Source organism: Ochotona curzoniae, unplaced genomic scaffold, assembly GCF_017591425.1.
Source record: "Ochotona curzoniae isolate NIBS_2020 unplaced genomic scaffold, NIBS_Ocur_1.0 scaffold_4763, whole genome shotgun sequence".
Lineage (NCBI taxonomy): Eukaryota > Metazoa > Chordata > Mammalia > Lagomorpha > Ochotonidae > Ochotona > Ochotona curzoniae.
This window is the reverse complement of record NW_024467123.1, coordinates 2,432,939-2,457,322: the sequence shown is the minus strand read 5'-3', so window position 1 is coordinate 2,457,322 and position 24,384 is coordinate 2,432,939. Positions and strand designations below refer to the sequence as shown.

General features: G+C 45.1%; 1 protein-coding gene across 4 annotated transcripts in view; it reads right to left on the bottom strand.

Moving 5' to 3' along the window:
* Positions 1-24,384, bottom strand: part of PARG (poly(ADP-ribose) glycohydrolase) — a 114,506-nt gene that overhangs the window by 89,153 nt on the left and 969 nt on the right. For 3 of the 4 annotated variants that reach the window (XM_040970344.1, XM_040970341.1, XM_040970345.1), the window contains exons 2-7: positions 18,371-18,437; positions 16,879-17,844; positions 15,873-16,056; positions 12,363-12,485; positions 12,160-12,243; positions 8,365-8,439 (exon numbers count right to left, since the gene is read on the bottom strand). In XM_040970344.1, the coding sequence (XP_040826278.1) occupies positions 8,365-8,439; positions 12,160-12,243; positions 12,363-12,485; positions 15,873-16,056; positions 16,879-17,844; positions 18,371-18,408 (1,470 nt within the window). In that variant the 5' untranslated portion in view covers positions 18,409-18,437. The remainder of the gene's footprint in view (positions 1-8,364; positions 8,440-12,159; positions 12,244-12,362; positions 12,486-15,872; positions 16,057-16,878; positions 17,845-18,370; positions 18,438-24,384) is intronic. The other variant, XM_040970342.1, reaches the window with a different exon arrangement.

Below are 24,384 nucleotides of genomic sequence, written 5' to 3'. Positions count from 1 at the left end.
AATTTAAAACTCTGAAGAAAAGGATGGCCTGGATATAATAATTTTCTTTACATAACATGCATCCTTCAGGAGTCAGTATGATTGCCACTTACTTTTTAAGTAGCACATAAAGAAAAATGCAAATTCGGTAACAGATGTGCACACTAGTCAGTACCGAAGGAGGTCCCACACAGCTGCTCTCAGAACCGCCAGGACACCAGGACACAATATTTGAACAACGACAGCAGAAGGTGGCGCACAATGTCCAAGTAATAATGAAGACTCTTTTGCATGTATGATTTGATGCAAAGACCGCATTCTGTACTTTTTAAGATATTAGTGGTATCCAAAGAATATTTCCCAAGCCTCATCACAGCAACAAACCTTTCTACAGATCAGTTTTTTTTTTTCATTTTTGTTTTTAAACATCCTCTAATTTCTATGCTCCCAATTCTTACTCTCACTTTTAGCAAACACCAACGGAAAACCCAGAAACAAACCAAGAAACCCCATCACCGCATAATTAAGGGCAGCCTTGGATAAAGCAATATAAGGAAGAAATGAGAGCCTTTTATTCAATTCTATCTTTTCCACTCTACAAACAAAAGCAAACATGATGAATTACTATAATCCTTAGATTTCCTTTTCACAACCAAAGACTTTGCTATAAAATGTGCTTCATAATTTAATGGTCAAACTAATTAACACTTTACTTGCAGTGTGAAACTTACATTAAAAATATGTAAAACATGTATGTGTGACGACATGTGTTGTTGGAGTAGAACCCCCGGTTACACTGGCCGTCCAGGCCCAGCAGCAGAAGCCAGCAGCACCCCGACAGCAGGAACCCCTCCACACACCGCTTCCGTGCCCTTCCTCAGCCACTGGGCATAACACCCCATGTGCACGACACAGCCTCAGACACCAAAGATGAACCAAAATAGTGTCACAGGCATCATGAAATCAACGTATTTCAAATTCCTCTAAGATGCATTACTAGAGAACCTTTACCAACACTCACACAGGACCTTGAGTTAAACTTCCCTGTGACAAATGCCAGAAGTAACTACATGGATTTATCTAAAACATAAATTATTGAAGGGCTTCAATTTAATTCTGTGGAACACTACACAGGAGGGCCATAAAACACAGATTGTTTGTGCCTAGCAGTTCTCACAGCTGCCAGTAAGTAAGACCAATATTAGCACTCAAGATGCAGAAAAACATTAAATGGCTAGTTCAACTCAGTAACATCTGAGTATCTGACTATAAATTATAAATGAACAGATTGACCTTGTGATCTTTGCACGGTTCTGACCAAACAACAAAGCCAGCAATATTCCCCTCTTCTGCTCCAACAGAGGATACACACAGAGCAAATTTCGAAGAATCCTGGCTCTCTTGCTTTTTTAACTAGGTACCAGTGAATGACAACAGGGAATCACGCTGCGTCTTGATATTAACTTATCCTATTATTCTAAGGTAGTCTGGATTACAAAATCTATTACACAAAAAATTAATCAAAGATCGACCTTAAGGAAGTAAAGAACAACAGCTTAAAAAAAAAGTGAATTTATGTTGACAGTGGTGTTCCACTTGAACTGTGTGTTTCTTTTGCAAAGCAGGATACTCAGGAGTTCACTTACAATTTAATAACAAAGACTGTATAATACAGCAAAAAAAAAAAACCACTTAAAATAGACTATAGATTATGTCAAGTAATAACTAAAAATTACAGCCAAAGACTTGAAGAAGAAAACAAGAAATTAATATTTGGCTACAGCTGTCAGGACACCTTGGATGCCTTGCACCATCAGCACCCTGAAGCGCGCCTTCATGCCCATGACCTACACTAGCCATGTGCAAACTTGCCCTCTATTAGCCATCCAGGCCTGCTTCTGAGCAAGCATACCAGACAAGGCAAGCAAGGCCCTGCTTGGGTATTTACAGTAACAAGACATGGAAAACTACTTTTCTTCATACACAGTAACAGAGGGGTCATAACCAACGGATATTTTAAAATCAAATGTTATAAGTAAAAAAAGATTCAATCGGCTTCATCAAGTTTTCACTGCATCAGAAACTATATCTCTGTAAGAATGGGGGGGATATTTTCATACCCCAAATCCTTCATGGGGATAAGGCTTCCACTTTGTAGTTCACGGCTGTTTTTTCAACTTGTGAGAGTCAAAAACTCAAAAAGATAAGCCTGAAATTACTGACATAACCTTGACATGCATAACTGTGCTAGCATGAATGTAAAAATTACCCTTCATGGGCCCAGCGCGATACTCTAACGGCCAAAATCTTCACCTTGCATCTACCAGAATCACATCTGGGCACCACTTTGTATTTCAACTGTTCCATTTCCCATTCAGTTCCCTGCTTGTAGCCTGGGAAAGCAGTGGAGGACGGCCCAAAGCCTTGGGACCCTGCACCTGTGTGGAAGACCCAGAAGAAGTTTCTGGCTCCTGGTTTCAGATTGGCTGAGTTCTGGCCACTGAGGCCACTAGGGGAGTGAACAGTGGACAGAAGATCATCCTCTCTGTATCTCATTCTCTCTGTATATCTGCCTTTCATTTAAAAAAACAATAATAAATCTTTAAAAAATTACCCTTCATATCCAGTTAGCTTTGCAGACATTAATGAATCGTAAAATTCACACTACAATGCCAACGTTCCTAAGTAGCCAAAGGAAACTCCTAAAAGAACAGGCTCTTGGTGGCCTCACATTTCTTGAATTGGAACTTACTACAACTACAATAATAAAAACTGGCTGGAAAAAGGGCATAATGGCAAAAAAAAAAAAAAAAAAAAAAAAAAAAAGACCAAGAAACGGAATTCAGAGGCCAGAAATAAACTTCACATTTATCATTAATTTAGTTTTTGAACAGGTGTCAAGACAATTCAATAAAGATAGTGTGTTCTTTTCAACAAATGTTACCAGGATAACTGGTGAGCCACATGTGAAAGAATTAACTGAATCACAATTCCACAAAGTTGATACGAAACCCATATTCAAAGACAGACAGCACGATACAGTGGGCCAAGCTGTTGCTTGGAACACTAACATCTCATATCAGATTCCATTTTCAGCCCTGACTCTGCTTCCTATCCAGCTTCCTGCTAATGCACCTGGGAGGATCGGGGCCCAAGTGCCTGGATTCCTGCCACCATGTGGAAGACCTGGAGGGAGTTCCTGGCTCCTGGTTTCAGCTTGGCTCTGCTGTGGTTGTTGCAGCCATCTTAGGAATGAAGCAGCAGATGGAAGATCTCCTTGCCTTTCAGATAAACATTTTTTTAAACTTTTAAAAATGGGCATTCATATCGATTAAAACCGGACCCCTAATTCACTCTATTTACAAAAATTAATGCAAAATGAGTCTATGAGCTAAATGCATAAGTCTGAGAGTTAAACCTCTTAAAACTTTCAGAATATAAAAATAATGAAACTGGAATAACTTCCTACATATGGCAGCCAAGTGAGCAAAATACAAAGAAAAAAAATGAAAATAAGATTTTATCCATAAAAAACATTTTCTGTTTAAAAGGACATAAGAAAATGAAAAGACAACCGGCAAATAGGAGAAAATACTAAAAATAGGTGTAGTTATATAGATTTCATACTGCTCCTATCAGAATTTATAGAATTTGGCAATTTCACCTCTAGGTATACACTTCAGAAATAGTGACACTAATGTCCACAGCAACATTTTAACAGCCACACACACAGCAGGGCACCCAGGAGTCCACCAACTGAATCCAGAGGGGAGATACTCATATAAAAGCTGTCTCTTCCTCTTTCTCTGTCACTCTACCTTCTACATGATGAATTTTAGTCATTGCTATTTAAAGAACTAATTTCCCTTAACTATTTCTCCTTTATACTCCTAACCACCTAAGCTCTACATTCTGTACAACATTTGTTCAATGATACTCGTCTGTTTTTTTAATGCCCCAGCTGGCTGTGCTAAAGCACATCTACTCCGTTATAGTCCGTTGTGGACCTGGGTAGGGTCCCCAGCTTTCTTAGGATGAGTCTTTCAACCAATTCTGACTTTGTGTGGCACAGTCTTACGTTATTAAATAGGGACACAATGAAAAGAACACGGAATTTGGAGTCTAATACTCCTTTTTGTACCTGCTAATTATCATTGGTTACTTGCTTTGGTGCAGAAAATGAACTGAGCTCAACTCTAGATTTAATATCTAAACTTAACGTATATACAATGTTGAAAACATTATTTAACCTCTCAAAACCTAATCGTATTTTCTTTTCTAAATTAAGTGTTACTTATACTTTACAATTGAGGTTTAAATATAGTAAAACATTCCTTTTGAAATGCATATGTATGTTCCCAATAAATATAATTTCCCTTGTTCTTATTTTCCTTAGACATGACTGGAACAATTTTATTTTAGGTTTGTGAAAAATGTAGTATTATAGAGAGGACATACCCAGGGCAGAGATGACCCTAAACTCTAAGGCACCGTAAATGTACGATTTATATCATGATGAACTCTGCATCTTATTACTCAAAATTATGCAGATTCTGAGAAACAATGTCATTTAAATAAAGAAAATTCTTCTGTCTTAGCTGGTAGCAGGATAGTTGCTACAAAATTACTTAACCATGACCATGGAAAAGTGAAGTAAGGTGATACCTTATTTTCATGAACAAAAATACTAAATTTCTTTTTAAAAAAAAATTTTTTAAAGATTTATTTTATTATTATTTTTATTGGAAAGGCAGATATACAGAGAGGAGGAGAGACAGAGAAGATCTTCCGTCTGATGATTCACTCCCCAAGTGACCACAACGGCCGGAGCTGAGCCAATCCAACGCCAGGAGTCAGGAGCTCTACTAGGTCTCCCACGTGGGTGCAGAGTCCCAAGGCCTTGGGCTGTCCTTGACTGCTTTTCCAGTCCACAGGCAGGGAGCTGGATGGGAAGTGGGGTTGCCAGGATTAGAACCGGCACCCATATGGGATCCCAGTGCATTCAAGGTGAGGACTTTAGGCAGTAGGCCACCGCACTGAGCCCCTAAATAGTAAATTTCAACAGTAAAGGAAGGGGGGTCATATTTGTCGGTTGTTATGGAAACAGTGGGGAGCAGGGTGAGGGGCAGGTGTGTAGAGAAATCAGACAATGACGGCACACTGCACTTCTGAGAAGTACGCTGGTCTGCCTAGCTTTCCCAGTTGGAACGGCCAGTCTCCTTGGCGGAGCAAACTACGTCCCGACCACAGGGCCTCTAGTACCATGCCTTATTTACACACAGCAAGCGCTCTGTCAGTGTTGATGGACTTGGTCTCAACATACTGGTTTTTGGGGTTATCAAGGTCAAAAGATTATTATCTAGAAGTAACAGGTCAAATTAATAAAAATTGGCATTTTTCTGAATACTATCCTCACTCTCCATTTCAAAAATTACACTGCTACTATTATAAATAAATGAAGCAAGCGTAATTTGGATGACTCGAAATAATACTACAAGTGCAAAGAATCAAGTTGCAGATAATTTTTATACCACTGGTCCACATAAGAGCCAGGTCTGGGGGGAGGGCTAAGCTGGGCCGGGCTTTAGCAGTCACGAATGAGAGCTGGAATGAGTGTAGGCCGGTCAGGCAAGGCTGCAGTCCCCTCTGGTGAATGCCAGGGCTAGAGGTGGGCCATGTCAGGTGGGGCTGAGCACCCACCAGCATGCACAAGATCTAGGGCTGCAAGTTGGTGTGAAAGCAGAACCTGAGTAACTTCCAACAGGCTGTAGTTCCCACTGGTGAGCATGAGAGCCAAGGCTAGAGACAGCCCCGGCCAAGCTGGCCTACAGTTTCTGTTCGCATGTGAGCCAGGCTCTGGAAGTGGGTCCGGTGGGCCACTCCACAGCACTCACTGGCAGGTGTGACAGGCAGGATGGGGCGTAGGCTGGGCTGTAACACCCACTAGTTCATGTGAGGGCCGGGACTGGAGGCTGACCATGCTGGCCAGACTACAACCTCCTCTGGCAAATGCTGAGATGAAGCAGGCCATGCCAGACTGGGCTGCAGCACCCACCAGCATGCACAAGATCCATGGCTGTTGGTAGGAGAATTTTAGGGACTCCCTGCTAGGCCTCTGCTCCCACTGGTGAGCATGAGAACTGGGACTGGGGGAGCTAAAGTCCTTGCCTTGCACACGCTGAGTTCCCATATGGGTGCCGGTTCTAATCCTGCTGACCCTGCTTCCCATCCAACTCCCTGCTTGTGGCCTGGGAAAGCAGTCAAGGTCAGGCCAAAGCCTTGGGACCCTGCACCTGCATGGGAGACCGCAAAGAAGTTCCTGGCTCCTGACTTTGGATCGGATTGGCTCAGCTCTGGCTGTTGGGGTTGCTTGGGGAGTGAATCAAAGGATGGAAGACCTTCCTCTCTGTATATCCAATTTTCCAATTAAAAAAATAAAAATAAATCTTCAAAAAACAAACAAACAAAAAAAGAACTGGGACTGCGGGCAGGCCCGGCTGGGTAGGGCAGCAACATCTATCAGGCAACATGGGAACTGGTTCTGGGGCAGGGCAGGGCTAGGCCACGGTATTACATCCACTGGCACACACAGGAGCCAAAGGAGTGCCGCCAGCTAGGTTCCCCGCAGCATCTGCTGACAAGTACTGGGACCAGGTACAAGTCATGTCAGGCTGGACCTCAGCACGCTCAGGCAAGCCCAAGAACCTGGACTGGGAGCCTAATAGGAGACCTGTAGATGCTTTTCTGCTGGGCTACAGCTTACCCTGTAAGCCTGAGAGCCAAGGGGGCGGGTGGGGTAGGGTCAAACTGAGCAGGACTAGATTCCTGCACATGTTAGCAGACACAGGAACCTGAACTACAGGGGACCTTACAAGGGCTACTGGGGCTTGTTGCAACTAGGCTGCGGTTCCTGCCGGTGTGCTAAAGGCTAGGTTTGTGATGGGTTACGTTGGACTAGGCTGGAGACAGAACCAGCCAGGCAGCTGCATCCACTTGTCCGTGCGCTGGCTGGTGCAGGTGACAGCAGAACATGACCCGGCTCCAGCTGATGCACACAGAAGTCTGACGTCACCCAGACTTTTTAGGGAACTCCCCAGCTGGATTGCTGGACTCTCAGCCACAAGGAAAACTCACCAACTATGTGGTCTGACCTTGGAATGTATGTATCAGGACTGGGCCTCTTCAGTTGCTGATGCCTGTGCTATAGACGGCATGTCCAGACGCATACAGGGGACACTACAGGCAGCTCATCTGGGCCAGTGGAGAATACGGAGTGTCTCATCAGCGGATGGAAAGCAGCACAGGTTGGACAACTCCCCTGGCCAAGATTTGCAGCAAGCGTCTGGGTCTGTGGATGACTCGTTCAGTCTGAGGTAGACTTGTTCAGTCAGCAGACCTTAGAAAAGATTTTCTCAATGCTGGCACAATGACACGGATGACCTCTCAGAACTATCAGAACCACTGGTGCAGCACTGTGAGAACAGTCTTCCCCACACTGGGGTCTGTGCGGCACCATCAGAGGGCACTGTCCCCTAGCCCCGGTGCTGATGCAGTTCTACAGCAGGTCACAGGAGGGGGAGAAAGGAAACGTGCATCCCACCCACCTTCCTCCTGCCCCCAGTCGGAGACCCACACAGGTGTGCATCCTTCTCAACTAGGTAAACGATATTAAAGATAAAACGGAATTCAGTTAAAAAAAAAAAAAAGAGTTCTGTAGCTGATTTTGGTGGTGGAGTGGTGGTAGTTACACGAAGTCTCAGCAATGCAGGGATTAATTAATTATATTCAAACACAAACGATTTCAAATATAACTAGTGAAATCTAAAGATGGGTGAACTGGACCCGCCTGCATATTTCTTTGCAATTTCTTATAAGCACCTCAAAATACAATGCTAAAAAAACACGCTACTGGTTTTTCAAAATAAATGATGCCCACTCTGCTATCGGGTCTATGTAAACTGTGTTCTTCTCATTGCTAGAGGAACAATAACTCACTATAATTCCCCATGGAAAACGATGCGCAGTATACAGATGCAGAACCACCGAGGTCTGGTGCCTTTGGACCTAGCCACCAAGTTTCTGCAAATAAAGTACAGAACACGCACACAGAGACATCATCGCACCGTTACTAATTATAACTAATTATAACTGATTATAAGTCACTAAATACACCATCTAGGCGTATTTAATGCTGAAAACGGTACAACACAACAGACAGCAAACAGGAGACTAAAGCAAAATTCAGTATTAACTCATACCTACCTCAAACATGTACACAAAATAATGGAAAATTAAGATATTCAATTAATATGGCAGAATTTTGGTGTATTCCTCAAACCTTCTCATGTATTATATTATTACATAAAGAAATATGTATAACTTTACCTTATCCCAGAAATCAACCAAAGCTGTAAAGTCCCATTTCTTAGAATATGCCACGTTGTATTTCAGAATAGCATCCTATGGAAAAAGCAGAAACACCACCAACCTCACGATACAGCTCAATGAATTATCTGTGAACAGCCCCAATGGCATGAACTACTTCCAGTACATTTCTTTACGCAGGACAAGCTCCCTCCTACCATTAGATACTCCTTATCAGTAGCTGAGGACAAATTTATCATCCATTTAAGAAACATGAGATTAGAAAAGTCAAGTAATAGGGAAAAACACAATTACCCTCAGGCATATATGCCAAATGCAAGTGACATACTCCAACGGGCAAAATGGGATGTTGGGGATAAAAAATAAACTCAGATACCATACCAGTTTGCAATTCCTTCAAGGGTCACATCCAGATATACAATACATTCACAGTGTTAATAATATCACAGGGTATGACGGGGTGGGAGGGGGAAGGAGTTTAAAATCAATCATAGGATAAGAGGTAATAATGAAAAATAAAATTCAGAAATGCTGACCTTAAGCATTCCACTCTTACCTATTTTTACAAGCTACATATACATTTATCTTCTTTTAGCAATTCACACAAATTGCATAATTATCTGAAATGAAAAGTAAAGGCATTGCGCCATCTACTGGTGTACTTAAAGACTGACTTATTTCAGAGTTAATGAGAGTGAGAACTAAGGAGATTTTTCTTCTATCTGCTGGTTTATTCCCCCAAAGGCTGCAATGCTTAGGACCAGGCCAGGCCAAAACCAGGAAGTTCACCTGGGCCTCCCACACGGGTGCAGAGCCCAAGCACATGGGCCAGCTCCAGCTGCCTTTCCCAGGCCATTAGCAGAAAATTGATTCGTGTGAACTGGCATCCTTAGTGAGTGCATGGCAGGCATGGCTTTTCCTATTAACCACAAGGCTGCCCTTGGTATAACCCTGGTTTCCAGGGTTGGGTAAACACCAGACAACCAGCAGCTGTACAAAAACAAAACAAAACAAACTACTGATAACTACATTTTAGCCCATGCTTAATACCAATTTTTAATGCTTTATAACATGCATAATTCATAAATACATGGAATTAATAACCAACTGATTAATACCTATCCAAATTTTTTAAACTGCAGGCATGTACAGATCAAAAAAAAAAAACATTCTGTTAAAGCATTGCAACAATTCTCCAAACATCCTGAGGAAGGTTTAACAAATTCAGTATTTTGGAGCCAGCACAGTGGCACAGTAGACTAACCCTCCGCCTTGCAGTGCCAACATTACATATTCCTGTCCTAACTGCTGCACAACTGATCCAGCCCTCTCCTTACTGGGAAGGCAGTGGAGGATGGCTCAGGTCCTTGGGACTCTGCGCCCACACGGGAGACCCAGAAGAAGCTCCTGGCTGTGGATTGGCTCGGCTCTGGCCGCTGCGGCCACTCGGGGAGTGAACCAGCAGATAAAGAACTTCTCTCTGTATCTCTCCTTCTCTATCCATCTTTCAATCAATCAATAAATAAATAAACAAACAAGCAAATAAAGTATTTTACCAAAGAGCTTCCTGAAAAATACTGCACTGCACACCAACACCAAAACACCCAGGTTTAAAATAAATCCACAAGTATATTTATCTGAAATTAGCGGAAGTGCAACCCGTGCAACACTGGCACCCCATACAGGAGTGCAGGTTCAAGTCTCAGCTACTCCAGCCAGTCCCTCCTCCTGCCAAGAATGCACCCCAGCAGGGCATGGGAAAACGGCCCACGTGTTAGGTCCCCTGCCATTCCTGTGGGAGTTCCTGGCCCCTGACTTTGCCCTGATCTGCCCCTAATCATTACTGGGATTTTGCCTTTTAAAGAAATAAATCTGTAAAATAAAATAAGAGCATAATTTAAGAAAAAAAAAAAAAGCTTTTTCATTCTCTCACAAGCAATAAAATGTCGCAATAATTCAAAACTTCTGAGGCCAGTGTCTGGCATAGTGAGTCAAGCTGCCACCTGTAGTGTCGGCATTCCATGTGGGTACCAGTTTGAGTCCCAGCTGCTCCACTTCTGATACAGCTACCTGCTTACGGACTGGGGAAGCAGGGCAGGATGGCTCGAGTGCACCCACGTGGGAGATCCGGAAGAAGCCCCTGGCTCCTGACTTCAGACCTGCCGAGTTCTGGCCACTGCAGCCATTCGGGAAGTGAACAAGCGGATGAAAGGCTTTCCGCGTCTCCCTCTCTCTATGACTTTCAAGTTAAAAGAAAAACGGTATGCTTCTTTCAGCCTTGGTGACTTCTTTTTAGTTCATGAGTCACAATAAGCACAGAAAAATGTCCTCTGGGAAAACGATCACACACATTGTTTATAGAAATATCACTGTACAAATCAATTTTTGAGGCTACTGTTTCTTTTTGCTGTGATGTCTCTAATCCTTCAAGGTCTATAAATAGTAAAAAGAGGCCATTCTATTCAGAGGGATTTGATGTTTCCCCCTTTTACTCCCTCAGCATTCTTTTAGCAAAGGAAACAATTACCATCAGCAGAGAAAATCTCAATGGATTACTCTGCCCTGCACAATTTACCATAAGACAAACAAAGGAGGGAAATTCAGATGAAGGCAATGGTCCCTTTCCAGCTAATCCCGGGGCACTAAGGGACTGTTACAGAGGTGAGCAGACGCGGGAATTCAGAACACCATCAATTCTGTTGATGTTATGAAGAGGAAATAGGAAAATTCGGCCAAATAGCCCTTATGGAACGTAGCGCAGCATAATGCAGCGCTTCTCCGGGCAGTATCCTGGGGTAGCCTGCCTCTGCGTTTTGAGTTTAGATTTCAGTTTTTGCCAACAAAGGCCAAGTGACGACACAAATATTTCTGTGCAAGAAAGGGGAAACTGGTAACAAATTAAATGAATGTTCAACATGCTTGAAACTGAAAACCAAATCTGCTGAGACGGCTATTTATGTATACATGTACACATTTAATTAATATTAAAATAAGTAAATCCTGCTAGACCTTAAAATTTTTCTGTTGAAAAGGAGTCTGCTTGAAATAGTTCATTGCAAGATTGATAAATATTATCCCTGATGAATAATATTTTCAAAATATACTATGGATAACAAATCAATGCTTTTCATTTAAAGAAAAAACCAAGAATGTAATGAAATGTGCAGAAATCAGAGGAAAAACAATGATGCTATAAATAAATTATCTAAGCAAGAATGAGACCTATTTTCATAGAATATTCTGTCATTACATATATTTGCAGAAAAATGAAAAGCTTCCTTGGCCACAGCACTCTCCCCTCCCAAATATATAAATAAATTATGTTCACTGATAATCTAGATATAAGAAAACCATGTTTGCCATTACAGTTTTACATGAAATATTTAAAAATCAACAAATCACTCTCAAAATGCTATGAGTAATAAATTATCAGCATGAAAAAAATAGAATCTGTAATGTATGCTTTAATCATTAGGAAACTCAGATTCCTTTCGGCAAAAACTGCTGAAGGCGTAAATCTTTCCTTACTCTTTTAAAGGCATTTCAGAAACACACTCATTTAAATAAAAAATAAAAGAGAGGCTTGAACTGACAGAAATTGGATGGGGAGCCAAGGAAACACAGGTCTTATTTCTGGCTGTCCAAATGATTGCAGGTGGCTGCAGGCAACTCATTTGCAGCTCTCAATTTTTACACTGGAAACCAGGAACGTTCTCTTCTCTTCCCAGCTAAGAAATGTTCCCCGCGTCTCCTCTGGCATCTGCATGTGAGAGACAGGATGGTACAAGAACCCACCTTCAGGTTCTGAGGTCGTGAGAACTTGTTGAGAAGTGCAGTCTGAATGAGCTCCCATCGGCTCCCGGCTGTTCGCTCACCATTCTTTTGGGGAAATGAAAAACAGGTGAAGCAGTTAATTCTTTCGCATGCTAAAACTGCACGTCCATCAGGCGAGTACGACACCATCTTTCAGATCAGAAGGACATCAGTTTTGCTCTCACCTCGTCTTCTACAGGGTACAGGTTTTGTTCCGAACAAGGCATTTTAACATGCTTGTTATCCCATAAATCTTTATAATGTGTTGGAAACGGCTTAGGAACTTCTCCCGCTCGCAAAAGATCTACCTGAAATAAAGGAGAAACAGGGAAACTCTTAAGTACATGAAAACTAAGTAAACCCTCCGTGAACTCCCCACAGAGGCAGGCGCCAAAGCCAAGGCCACAGAATAAACACCAGCATACAGGCTGGGAAGCTCCAAGCTCCCTTTAATGTCCAGATCAGCACATCCTAAGCACCTGTCCTGCCTCAGGCCCTTCCAGCCCCATCATTCCTCGCTGAACTTCCCAACAGCTTCCTACCCCTTTCACTAACTCTGACTGCTTCCCAATGCATTCACTGCACACCCCTGCCCTCCCCCCCCAATAAAAACCTTAATCTCTGCTTTGGAGTAACATTACCTAAGCAGTCCCCGTCTTCAAATCCTATAACGCTTTCACTCTGATTCCACATATCATTCAGCTTTTTATATCCAAATACTATCTGTTCTAGATAAAACTTTGTCCTTAAACACAGAAAATTCACTTTCAGGCTTATATATAACTCACCCCCCCCCCAACCTTTTAAAATACCAGTCCTACCAATTACCACCTCCCTACACTCTTGATTAGGTTAATCCCCTACTCTCACCTTCACTTCTATGAAAACTTCAATCTTTCCAATCATTATCACACTAGCGCATGTATGCTTTCTATTCCCTCCCTTGGCGCTAAATCTCGAGAACAGGAACAGGGGCCAGGGTGTGGCACAGCTGCTAAGCGGCTAGGCTGCCACTTCGGACACCTGCAGTCCACACCGAAGCGCCCAGCCTCTCCACTTCAGCTCCTGCTTCCTGCTCAGAAAGTACCTGAGTGGAAGACCCAGCCGGAGTTCCAGGGTCCCGGCTTTGGCTTTGCCTACCCCTAGATACGGTGGGATTTGAAACTTAAAAATTTGGATTAACATTAAAAAAAAAATTGAAATTAACAGAAAAACTTGAAAAAAAAATTTTAAATAATCCAATAACTGCAGTTAGGATATTTGACAGAACTTGGAAAAGGTGTATACACAACCATGCATATAACTACTACAATATACAATATACAGTATATAAACGTCTAAGCAGGTCATTTAAACCATAAAAGTTCTGTGTTCCCTGCTCATATGCAAGAAATCCTAAGGTGCCTTGCTAGGCCTGAACTCTTCCACCCAATGTTTTCAAAGTCCAACCATGTAGTGCATATTGGCATCTCACTGTCATGAATCACAAACGCATAATCAAATCAATTATGATTTTAATTGTTCTATGCTATGGGTGAGAGGTTCTTAGTGTTACTAAGAACCTTTTCTATACAAATTTAATCACCTGGTAGGTTCAAGGAAGCCTTCCTGCAGGAAGTGGCCATTGCAGCAAACACTGAAGAATAAAAAGTTAACTAGGTAAAAGGGGGGAAAAAGGGGATAGTTTATGGACATGAAGAATGTCCGTGAGCTTTACAAACACGTATAGGAGCTACTTTTACAATCGTGTGCAAGTGACCAGTAAAACCCCAAGGGGGTATGTGGCACCCCCGCCAGGGCAACAGGAAAAGCAGGCTCTCAGAAAGTCTCAAGGAACTTCAACGAAGCTTACTGGCCACCCATGGGAGAAGACCAGCAAAGGAATGTAGTAAGACATGAAAGGAGAACAAAAAAACTAAGATTATAAGGTATTATGGAAGCTGAAGGATGAAAAAAATGCCGGGAAGAAAAGCTCTGATGTCTAACGTGGTCAGTCGTTATGATCTTATATCTCCATGTTGTGCCGCAAAAGATATTCCACGTCATCTGGGAAAGCATTTTTTTAGACCCAAAGGCCTTTGAGTTTTTAAAAAATTAGTTGTTATTGGGCCCGGCGTGGTGGTGCAAGTGGTTAAAGGTCCTCGCCTTGCACGCCGGGATCCCATATGGGCGCCGGTTCTAATCCCGGCAGCCCCGCTTCCCTTCCAGCTCCCTGCCTGTGGCCTGGGAAAGCAGTCGAGGACGGCCCAAAGCTTTGGGACCCTGCACCCGCGTGGGAGACCCAGAAGAGGCTCCTGGCTTCGGATCGGCATAGCATCGGCCGTTGCGCTCACTTGGGGAGTGAATCATCGGACGGAAGATCTTCCTCTCTGTCTCTCCTCTCTGTATATCCGCCTTTCCAATGAAAAAATAATAAAAATAAATCTTTAAAAAAAAAATTAGTTGTTATTAAAGTAATACTTCAATTGAAACTACTTAATGAATGATCAACCTTCCAAAATTGGATTATGGTAATGGTTACATCATTCAGTAAATGAAGTACATTGACTGGGGTATAAAAAATGAGTTAACATTATGAATATCAGAAAGAGTATTTTTTTAAAGAAGCACAAGAGATGGGAACATTACCGTTGAATGAATACACAACCTCCTGAATGAACTGAATGTTGCTGAAATGCACACTAGAAAATTTCAAACCACCCCCCCCCCACCTCTCTCCTTCTCCCACACACACAGCGAGTGGTCATCAAGCATTGTGGTTAAGATACCCACCTGCCCCACAGGAGTGCCTGGGGAGGTGGTGCTATGCCACGGCAGGTTAAGCCACTGTGTGGGACACCTGTGACCCCATCACGCTGCAGATGGGAGTCCTGGTTCCTGTGCTTGGGAGGCAGCAGATGAATGATGGCTCGAGTACCTGGCCCCCGCCACACACGTGGGAAACTCAGGTGGAGTCCCAAGGTCAAGGCCGTAGCCTGACTCAGCCCCAACTATCTTCAGGCACCAGGGGAATAAATGACAGGTGGGAAGCCCCTCTCTCTCTATTGCTCTTTCAAAACAATCACTATTTTTTTGTAAATGGAAAACAGTGCCTGAGCCTGATTCCTAGCTCTGGTTCTACAATCAAGCTGGTTCTGGATTTTTGCTAATGAGACCCCAAGAGGCAGCAGCGATGGCTTGTCACCGGGCTTCTGCGCCCCACAGGAGCAACCCGCACTGCCCTCTGCCTCCGGTTCCTGGCCGTGTTCCAGCACCGGCCACCAGGTGAACTTCGGCAATTCTCTGCCTCTCACTGCCCTGGGGGGTGGGGAGAAAGATGAGACTGACATCAGACACACAGAGATGCCAGTGAGGCAGTGACAACAGCAAACAGGCCAATCGAAGACTCTGTAAGTTGGCAAAAGAGAATTACTTAAGGACACCACACACACAACCTGGAGTTTCAGGGGGTGAAATAATGCCCAATTTCTTCTGGGAGCTCAAAAAATATGAGGCATCTTCAAACTTCAATTTTTCCTTTCATCACTAGCAAAAAGTAATATTTCTTACTGATTTGTTAGTTAAGAGCAAGCTGTTATTTATTTTACGTATGCAGCAAAGAGGTGAATTTCTACATCTCAATCTTCTCCCTATAGCAAACACAAGAACCCAGGACTTCCGGGCCTCTCTCTGCACAAGGAAGCGCTGGTACCCACCCGGACGGTTACTGTGTGGTTGGCAGACGGTCTCAAGGCAGGGAGCCGGAGCCCACACCAAGGCATCCTTCTCATTTCTTCTATAGGTGTTCCAAGCCACTTCTTATCTGGAGAGAGGTGAGGTGGAATGTATTTAGGGATCTTCCTCTCTGTTCTTTGGTGTTTGATTTCACATTGTTCTTTTCTAAGGTCAAGACAAATGTGTTCAGCCACAAGTTACTCACTGTTTCATTTCCCGGGCATACACAAGCACAAAACTTACCCAGGACATTATTGCTTAAAGTGCACCAATCCTCTCACTTCAATTGGTTTCATGCTTATAATCAAACATTAAAAAAAAAAAAAGCTTATGTTAAAACCAACAAATTATTTTCAGTAGTCTGTGGAAAGAATTTCTAAATATATATCGGTGGTCTTCTCAAAACAAAACAGAACTGAGTTCTGGTTCGCAGAATCTGCCACTTCTGTCTCCCCACAGCAGTGTTCAGCAAAGCACCTCCCATCACAAAAATGACCGAGTAGGCTTTAAGACTCCAGAGGAGAAAATAGCAAAAAATACAAGGGGTATGAAATGTGACAGAGATGCATGCAAGCCCCAGTGTTACCATCCACATTTGATTGATCTGTAATTGTAACCCAAATCGGTTTTCTCATATGTGATGAGAGTATAAAACCACCTGCCAACCTGCGGGTGCACGACGGAAAGTGAAACACACGACTGGTTAGAAAAGATGGTTCCAGCAAACAGCAGCCACTATCAAATGATTTTCATGTCCTAATAATTCCCCAAAATGCCAGAAACAAGTCCATGAAATTACAAATCTTATCTCCAGTTTTTATTTTACCTCTTTCTGATCTGTCTAGCGTTTGAACTTTGGTGGATAGATTTACATTCAGTATAAACAATTAGGAAGAATCGTGACTATTTCTTTGCTTCGCTGGAAACTCCATGTTTGCTATGAAAGCTGTTACACAGCAGGAGAGCTAGTTCTAGGGAAACCATTACCTTCGGTCCTCCGTTTTGGGCATTCTCATGAAGTGATCTGTGATCTTAGAATCCTTTTTCCCATGATGCTTGGAATTTCTGCATTCCACATTCAGGCTCGAGGTGTTTCCAACCTGCCTGGCGCTGAGGTCATTCAGCCCCATGCGGCTCTCTCCTCCTTCAAACTGGAAATGTAACTGAACTTCGCCTGCCTTAGCAGAGCCCCGCTTCCTAGACTCCGTGTCAGCGTGGCACCTGGACAGTTTATTGGCTGTTTGGGAGGAGTTAGCATCTTCTGACTCGTCAAAGCCCGGGCTGGTCTCTTCATCCGCGTCCGAGTCCTGACAGCTATTTTTGGAGTTGTCTACATCCATTGGTGACTCCGGCTCACTTTCCTTCTCACACGAAGGAGAATTTTCCAGGCTGCCTTCTCGTGCGCTTCGTTTGTTGTCATTCTTCAGTGTGGTACCAACATCTTCGGAGCCCGTGTCTGACAGCGGACTCTCCGGCAGCACGCTGCCATCCTCCTGCGGACAGCGAGCGCAGCCTTCCGCACAGTGGCAAGATGCGCTGCACTTCTGCTGCCTTCCGGCTTCTCTGGCCTGCTCGTGTGCAGTCCCCCGGGCGTTTGCAAGCTTCACGGGGGTCAAAAACTGCTGATGATCTTCTTGGTCCGTGTCGCTGGGACCATCAGTCTGGGGTGACTGGTCAGTGTTGGCGTTACTGAACTGCTCCGACGCCTCGGTGCCCGTGGGAGGCTCGCCTTCCGGAGGCGGCTCCCTGTGCCTCCCCTCGTGCTGCCACTTACACAGGGTCCCTGTCTGTTGCTGGTTCGGGTACTGCGTGCTTTTTCCAATGACTGGCTTCTCACGACTGAGCTGAGGCACGTTTCCTAATTTCTCTGAGTGCTCTTGGTAGAGGTTACCTTTTTCTACAGAGCTCATCATGGCTTCTATACTTGTATTGTTGTTTTCTTTCCTATGCAAGCTGTAAGAGAAAGGAGACAATCTGTGGTATGGGAGAAGCCATTCCCGTGACCACACCCCTGCAAGCCACGGCGATGGCGACCCTCCCTGTGGTTGCTGGAGCACACAGCAGCACACTGGCCCACCACTCTGTGTCTTTGCACAAGTCCCTGTGCTGCCCTTTCCCCAGCTGGACCCCTCCCGGTCACGACCCACACGGATTCTCTCAGCGACCACCACTGTTCCCTGCGCAGACCTTTCCTGCCGCACTTGTCACACTCAGCAGTAGCTGCACGCTCAGCGTCTGCCTCCAGCACCCCACTATCCGGTACACAAACACGGGCATGTTTCTCCTTCATCGCTGCATCTGAAGGATACAGGGGGGTCCCCGACACCCTGGCACACAGGAAATGCTAAAAACATCACCGACAAACTGAAAAGAATGAATGAACGTACATATAGAACGACAGGAGAGCAAAGCGGGAGAGCGAGAAAACACGAGGAGGTAAGATACAACGCCCTATGTAACAATTTTCCTGCTGGCATACCTCTCTGGTTCAGCTGTCTTGATTCCTTTGGTGTCCATCCAACTGGTAATAGGCTTCTGTTTTAAACCTGTAAAAAAAATATTTTCTTAATCAATGTGCATGAATCCATTCCTTCAAAGACACACACACACACACACACACACACACACACACACACACACACAGAGCATTGTTCTGTGACTAAACAAAAACCACTCCTTCTACCTTAGCAGTAAGAATTAAGATGGGTGGGGCCAGCACAGCAGCCTAGTGGCTAAAGTCCTCGCCTTGCATGTGTTAGGATACCACGTAGGCACTGGCTCTAATCACAGCACCCCATTTCCCTTCCAGCTCCCTGCTTGTGGCCTGGGAAGGCAGTTGAGGATGGCCCAAAGCCTTGGGACCCTGCACCTGTGTGGGAGACCCAAAAGAGACTCCAAGCTCCTGGCTTCGGATTGGCTCAGCTCTGGCCATTGCAACCACTTGGGGAGTAAATCAGCAGATGGAAGATCTTACACTCTATCTCTCCTCCTCTCTCTATATCTGACCTTCCAATAAAAATAAATGAATCTTAAAAAAATAAATAAATAAAAGGAATTGAGATGGGAACACAAATGCTAGTACTTACGGCACCTGGCAGAAAGTGACTGACCCTCAGAGGAGTTGCAGTCTTGCAGTGGCTAAGGGCCCAGGCTGCACCACAACAGCACCTGGATCCACAGCCCCGCTCTCCCATGGGCATCTCAGGTAGCCGAGCACACTTTCATATTGTACACGGGCATCACTTTGTGTCCAGGCCGCTCCATTTCTGATCCAGTTCCCTGCCTGCAACTTGGGAGGGGGATGGCCCAAAGCCTTGGGACCCTGAACCCACATGGGAGACCCGGAAGAAGCTCACGGCTTGGGATCGACTCAGATTCAGTCACTGTGGCCATTTGGGGAGTGAACCAGCAGCAGATGGCAGATCTTTCTCTCTTTATTTCTCTCTGTAAATCTGCCTTTCCAACAAAAATGAATAAAGTCTTTTTAAGCATTCAGCAGGCATTTAGCCTAAGGATGCCCATGCTGTAAATAGCAGAGTGCCCAGCTTGGGTTTCCAGCTTCCTGCCAGTGCAGACCCCGGGAGCAGCAGTGATGGCACAAGCATTTGGGCTGCTGCCAGCCACATGGGTGCCTACAGAATGCTTGGTGCTCAGCCTCAGGCCAAGGCCAGCCATAGTAGTTGGCGAGTGAGCCAATGGACGGGGGTGCTCTGATTAAACAATTCAACAAAAGCTGTGCAAGTTCATGGAACGGGACTCCAGACCTCAAGTGTAGGAGGCTCACAGCAAGAATAACCAAGTACCTGGAAGACAAGTCTAAGCACAAGGCAACAAGAGCCTCCTGGCAGAAACAGGTAACGAAGCTGCCAGTGCCCGATCCCCCAGCAAGAGATGACCCTAGAGCCAGCTGCCAAACCTGCGGAATCAGAATCCGCGCCTGAGCAGAGAGTGTCTCTAAACTTAACGTACTGGCTATGGATGAAATCTATCTAATACTTCAGAAAATACAATTTTAAACAGCCTCAACTGCTCTGTAAATTGCAGTAAATTGTGAAAAGACTTCACACACCTCACATCTCCTCAAGCTCCACATGAGCAAAACAAGTGCAGGCTTAAATTTTGAAAATCAACAGTTTATTGACGAGATAATATAATAACTAAAAATTCCAAATTTGAGATTTTATATCTAAATATTCAGGTGCAATATAATAGTGTTTTTAAACTAGTTTTTAATAACTAGGAAGCAATCATACGTAGTTCAAATTTCTTTTTTTAAACATTAGTGACTTTATCACTTCTGCAGCGAATCAGGCTTCAAAGAAAACAACAGCTCAGTCAGAGGGAGCAGGAGGACGAGCCATGCAGTTCTGAGGCTTTTCCCTACGGTTCCATCTGAAATCCTCCAAGATTCATAATCTTTCACATCATGGTGGTGTTCAAAAAGTTTCGGATTCCAAAGCATTTCAGAGTACACATTTTTGGATTAGGGATGCTCCACCAGTGAAGGCAATGCAAATATATTCCCAAATCTTCCAACCCCAAAGTGCGGAGAGTATCTGGTTTCCAGTATTTCAGACAATAGATGCCATTATCTGACAGTTCAGAAAGCTCCCCTACTCGCAGCCTAGCAATTAAACGCCCCTTCCTGAACCAGCACTCGTTCCGTGTCTGAGCGCAGTGGTCCACAAAACATAGCGCCGGCCATAACCGCGTGGCACCTACGGCCACCGCAGGTCACTTCACCACAGCCTCCGTGAGCCGCGTCCCAGTGAGGCTGAAGGGGAAGAGCGTCCTCTCCCGGGGCAGCCAGACACTGCAAACGTCCTTCTCTCTAGTATCGGACTTCAGATGCTGGTTCCTGAAGCCTAAGGGGTGAAGAGAGAAAAGGGAGACAGAAGGAATCCAAATTCCCCTTAATTACACGTTCTTCGGCCCTCTGGAGGGTCCCCCAAGGGAGCACTTTTTGTCTGTCCAATACCAGCAATTCTGGCTTCCACAGTTTTTTTTTTTAAAAAGATTTATTTTCACTGGAACGTCAGATACAAAGAGGAGGAGAGACAGAGAGGAAGCTCCTCCATCCAATGATTCACTCCCCATGCAGCCACAACGGCCGGAGCTGAGTCGATCCAAAGCCAGGAGCCAGGAGCTTCTTCTGGGTCTCCCATGCGGGTGCAGGGCCCCAAGGCTTTTTGGGCCGTCCTTGACTGCCTTCCCAGGCCATAAGCAGAGAACTAGCTATATAGGAAGCAGGGCTGCCAGGATTAGAACCAGCGCCTATTTGGGATCCCAGCGTATGCAAAGCAAGGCACTAGGCTACAGTGCTGGGCCCTTCCTGACGCCTTTTTCCCAGCACACCCAGAGGGCCGCCTGGGAGCTCTCCTCCCCCACACTCTGCAGTAAGCATAAAATGTCGCCTCTCAAGCTGCCTGGGAATTTCTTTAACTGGAAGTAATCACTGCAATCAGGTAGTGATAAATGATGGGGTCAAATAACGTGGGCAGAGATCCGTGACTCAGCCACTTACTAGCTGTTCAATTTCTTTGATTCTACATTCTCATCAAGGAAATAGGGAGCGTTAACAGGTACCTCCAGGGGTTATGTGGGGAAAAAAAAAAGTATTACCCAGCCTCACAAAGCAGATCCTCAACAAACAATACTCTCTCCCCACTCTGTGATCCACTGACATCGGCAGTTCTGCAGCTCTGCTGTGACTTCCGATTACTTACACCTGGTTCCCATCAGTAACCTGAGCATTTCAATGAGGTTATCCGGTTAGCAGGCACAGACACGGAAGTCAGTGACATTCTCCCAACCTCCTCCAATGGCCTCCCACAGCAACATCCTGGACCAAGCGCTCCCTGCCGGAAAACAAGCCGCATGCTGCGGTCTGCCTACAGGCACATGCGCACGTGTTAACCAACATAAGAAATGGGCACAGGAAGAAAAGACGATGCCAAATTATAAAATACTGAACGGGGTGGGCGTCTGACCAGGCAACGCAGACAGTCCACGGCCTGGGTTCCCACCTCTGACGATGTCAGCTTGCTGCTAACACAGAAGCAGCAGCTTCATGGGCCACACGTGAAGACCGGACTGCTGCTCTAGGTCCCTGGCTTCTACAGGCATTTGGGAAGTCAACCAACAGGTGAGAATTCTGCCTCCCTGCTTCTCTCTCTCTCGGACAAAAAAGGTATTTAATACCCACTGCCCAGCTCTCCTTCTCCCAGTGACTCCAAAATAATTTCCAAAAACATACTTATTAAGTAACAATTTTCCTGCCTCTTACTTCTCCCAAGATAAGGATATGCTGTATTTAAAATTTTAATTAGCAAGTTCCTAAAAAAAAAAAAAAACTACCAACTGTGGAATGGTTTTTAATACAAATTTAGATTTCAAACACTGGATGAAACCAGGTACATGGCAGACATTGCAGCAGGAACGGAATAGGACAATTCCAATCGGAATTTGGCTTTTCTGCCTGAAGGCCCCTTCTGCTCTGGCTCCTTGTGGGAAATCCACACCTGAAATCCATCCCTTAGACACATGACCTACTGAACAACTGTTTCCTCACCTGATATTCATTCACAGCCTTCACTTTATGAACTCCATTATTTATAAACTACAAACATTCATTTTTCTCAATGATATAACTCAACATAAGAATTTGTCATGTATAGCAAAGCAAGGTATTATTTCATGAAGCATGTTTCAGTTAGAAACACGGCATTTTTCAGGGGGTCCTTGTGACCCCGCCCCTGCGTGGTGGGTGCTGGATCCATGAGCCCCAGGGGCGAGGGGTCTGGTGAGGCCAGAGTCACAAGGCCCAGGTACTTGTGCCCACCTGCTCAGTGGGTGCATGGCCTGTGAACATCCGGGACAGGGGTGCTGTGGGGGCCCTAGTCATGCGGCCCAACTTAGGGCACGGCACCGGGGGAGACTCACTGGCCACCCAGGGACACGCTTGTGGAGATCCGATGCGTGGGCTTGCAGGGGTCTGGCACAGGTGGCCGCATGCAGGAGCCTGAGGTCTCCCATCCAGGATTGGTGGTCATGTGTCAGAGCTGGGCCTCCTCAGTGGAAAGGCCAGAGAAATGGACGGCTGGCCCAGAAGCTATGGCAGCCCACTGGGGGCCTGTACAGGACATCTGGTGCCATAGCAGAGGAAAGAAGGCAGAACAAACTGGACAACTACCCCCAGCCAAATGACAAGAGCAAATATCTGGGTGAATGGAGAGTCTAAGCTTGACTGTGTCAATCAATGGACATTTGAAGGGGTTCCTCACCCTCGGATCTGCAAGATCGACAGCATTTTAAAACCAGTGAAACCACCTGGGCAGAACCCTTGGAGCAGGCGCCACATCAGGGACCTTGGGCTGATGGGGGGGTGTGGCTGTTCCTCCTCACTGGGTCCTGGGGTGGCTGGGAGGCTGGGTGTGGCTTCTTCCCTCAGACACATGAAGACAGACCATTTGGAAACAATGATCCCACCCACTTCTTCCCGACCCTCCATCCTTCCCACCGTGACCATGTAAACATCACCTAAAATAACAATAAAAGTTTTTTTAAAACATGGCATATTTGCTGGTTGTACTCTCATACATGGTATCAAAAATTTTCTGCACCAAAACACACCTGTCTCTTAATTCCACTTTCCCACACACTCTGAAGTCCCCTGTACTTAGCTGGTGCGCCAAATAGAACTTACAATGCATATTACAGACACAGGTCCAAAAGTCAAAGACATCCTTTCTGAAAGAATTTTCCCACTAAGGAGTTTTTTGTTTGTTTTTTTAAAAAGCAGCTCTTCCATGAATCACAGAACAAAGCTCAGACCCCCTCCAGCAAGCCCTCTGGCTGGCCCAGAAACTGATCTGACATGTTATACCACGGAGCAATGCTTCCTTTCTGAATGTCCTCTGCTCTAGAGGACACGAGCCAAGCCACCCTGCGATGCTGGCATTCCTGCAGGTTCCTGTCATCACCTTGGCCGTCTTTCCACGCTGCCCGTGGAGGGTATCATGGTGCGTGTGTCACGAACTCCCCAATCTGCTTCTCCCGCACAGACATAAACCCTTAGGTGCCGACCCAAGGATCCCAGCGCACTCTGAACTCACGCACATCTCCCCATCCGTTCTGCCTGCGTCTGAGGCGGAGCACCTGGCTATCTCCTAACTGAACTCATTCCTTCCCAAGTCCTGCGTCTCTGGTTGTGTTCCCTTTCAACCCACCCTCCATTTCCCACGCCATCACACACAGGCACTATGAACTTTCTGATCGCGTCACTTCTCTACTGAAAACTCCCAACAGGTTGGGCATCCCCAGGCCCAACACTCAGACTCAAAAATGCTGCAAAGTCCAAAGCTCTCTGAACACCCAGCATGAAGCCGCAGGTGGGAAATTCCATATCTGACCCCAAGTGATGCCTTGCGGTCAAAACGCCGGCCTGGGTTGCCTTCCCCACTCCCTCCCTTCACCTGGCTCACTGCAATTCAC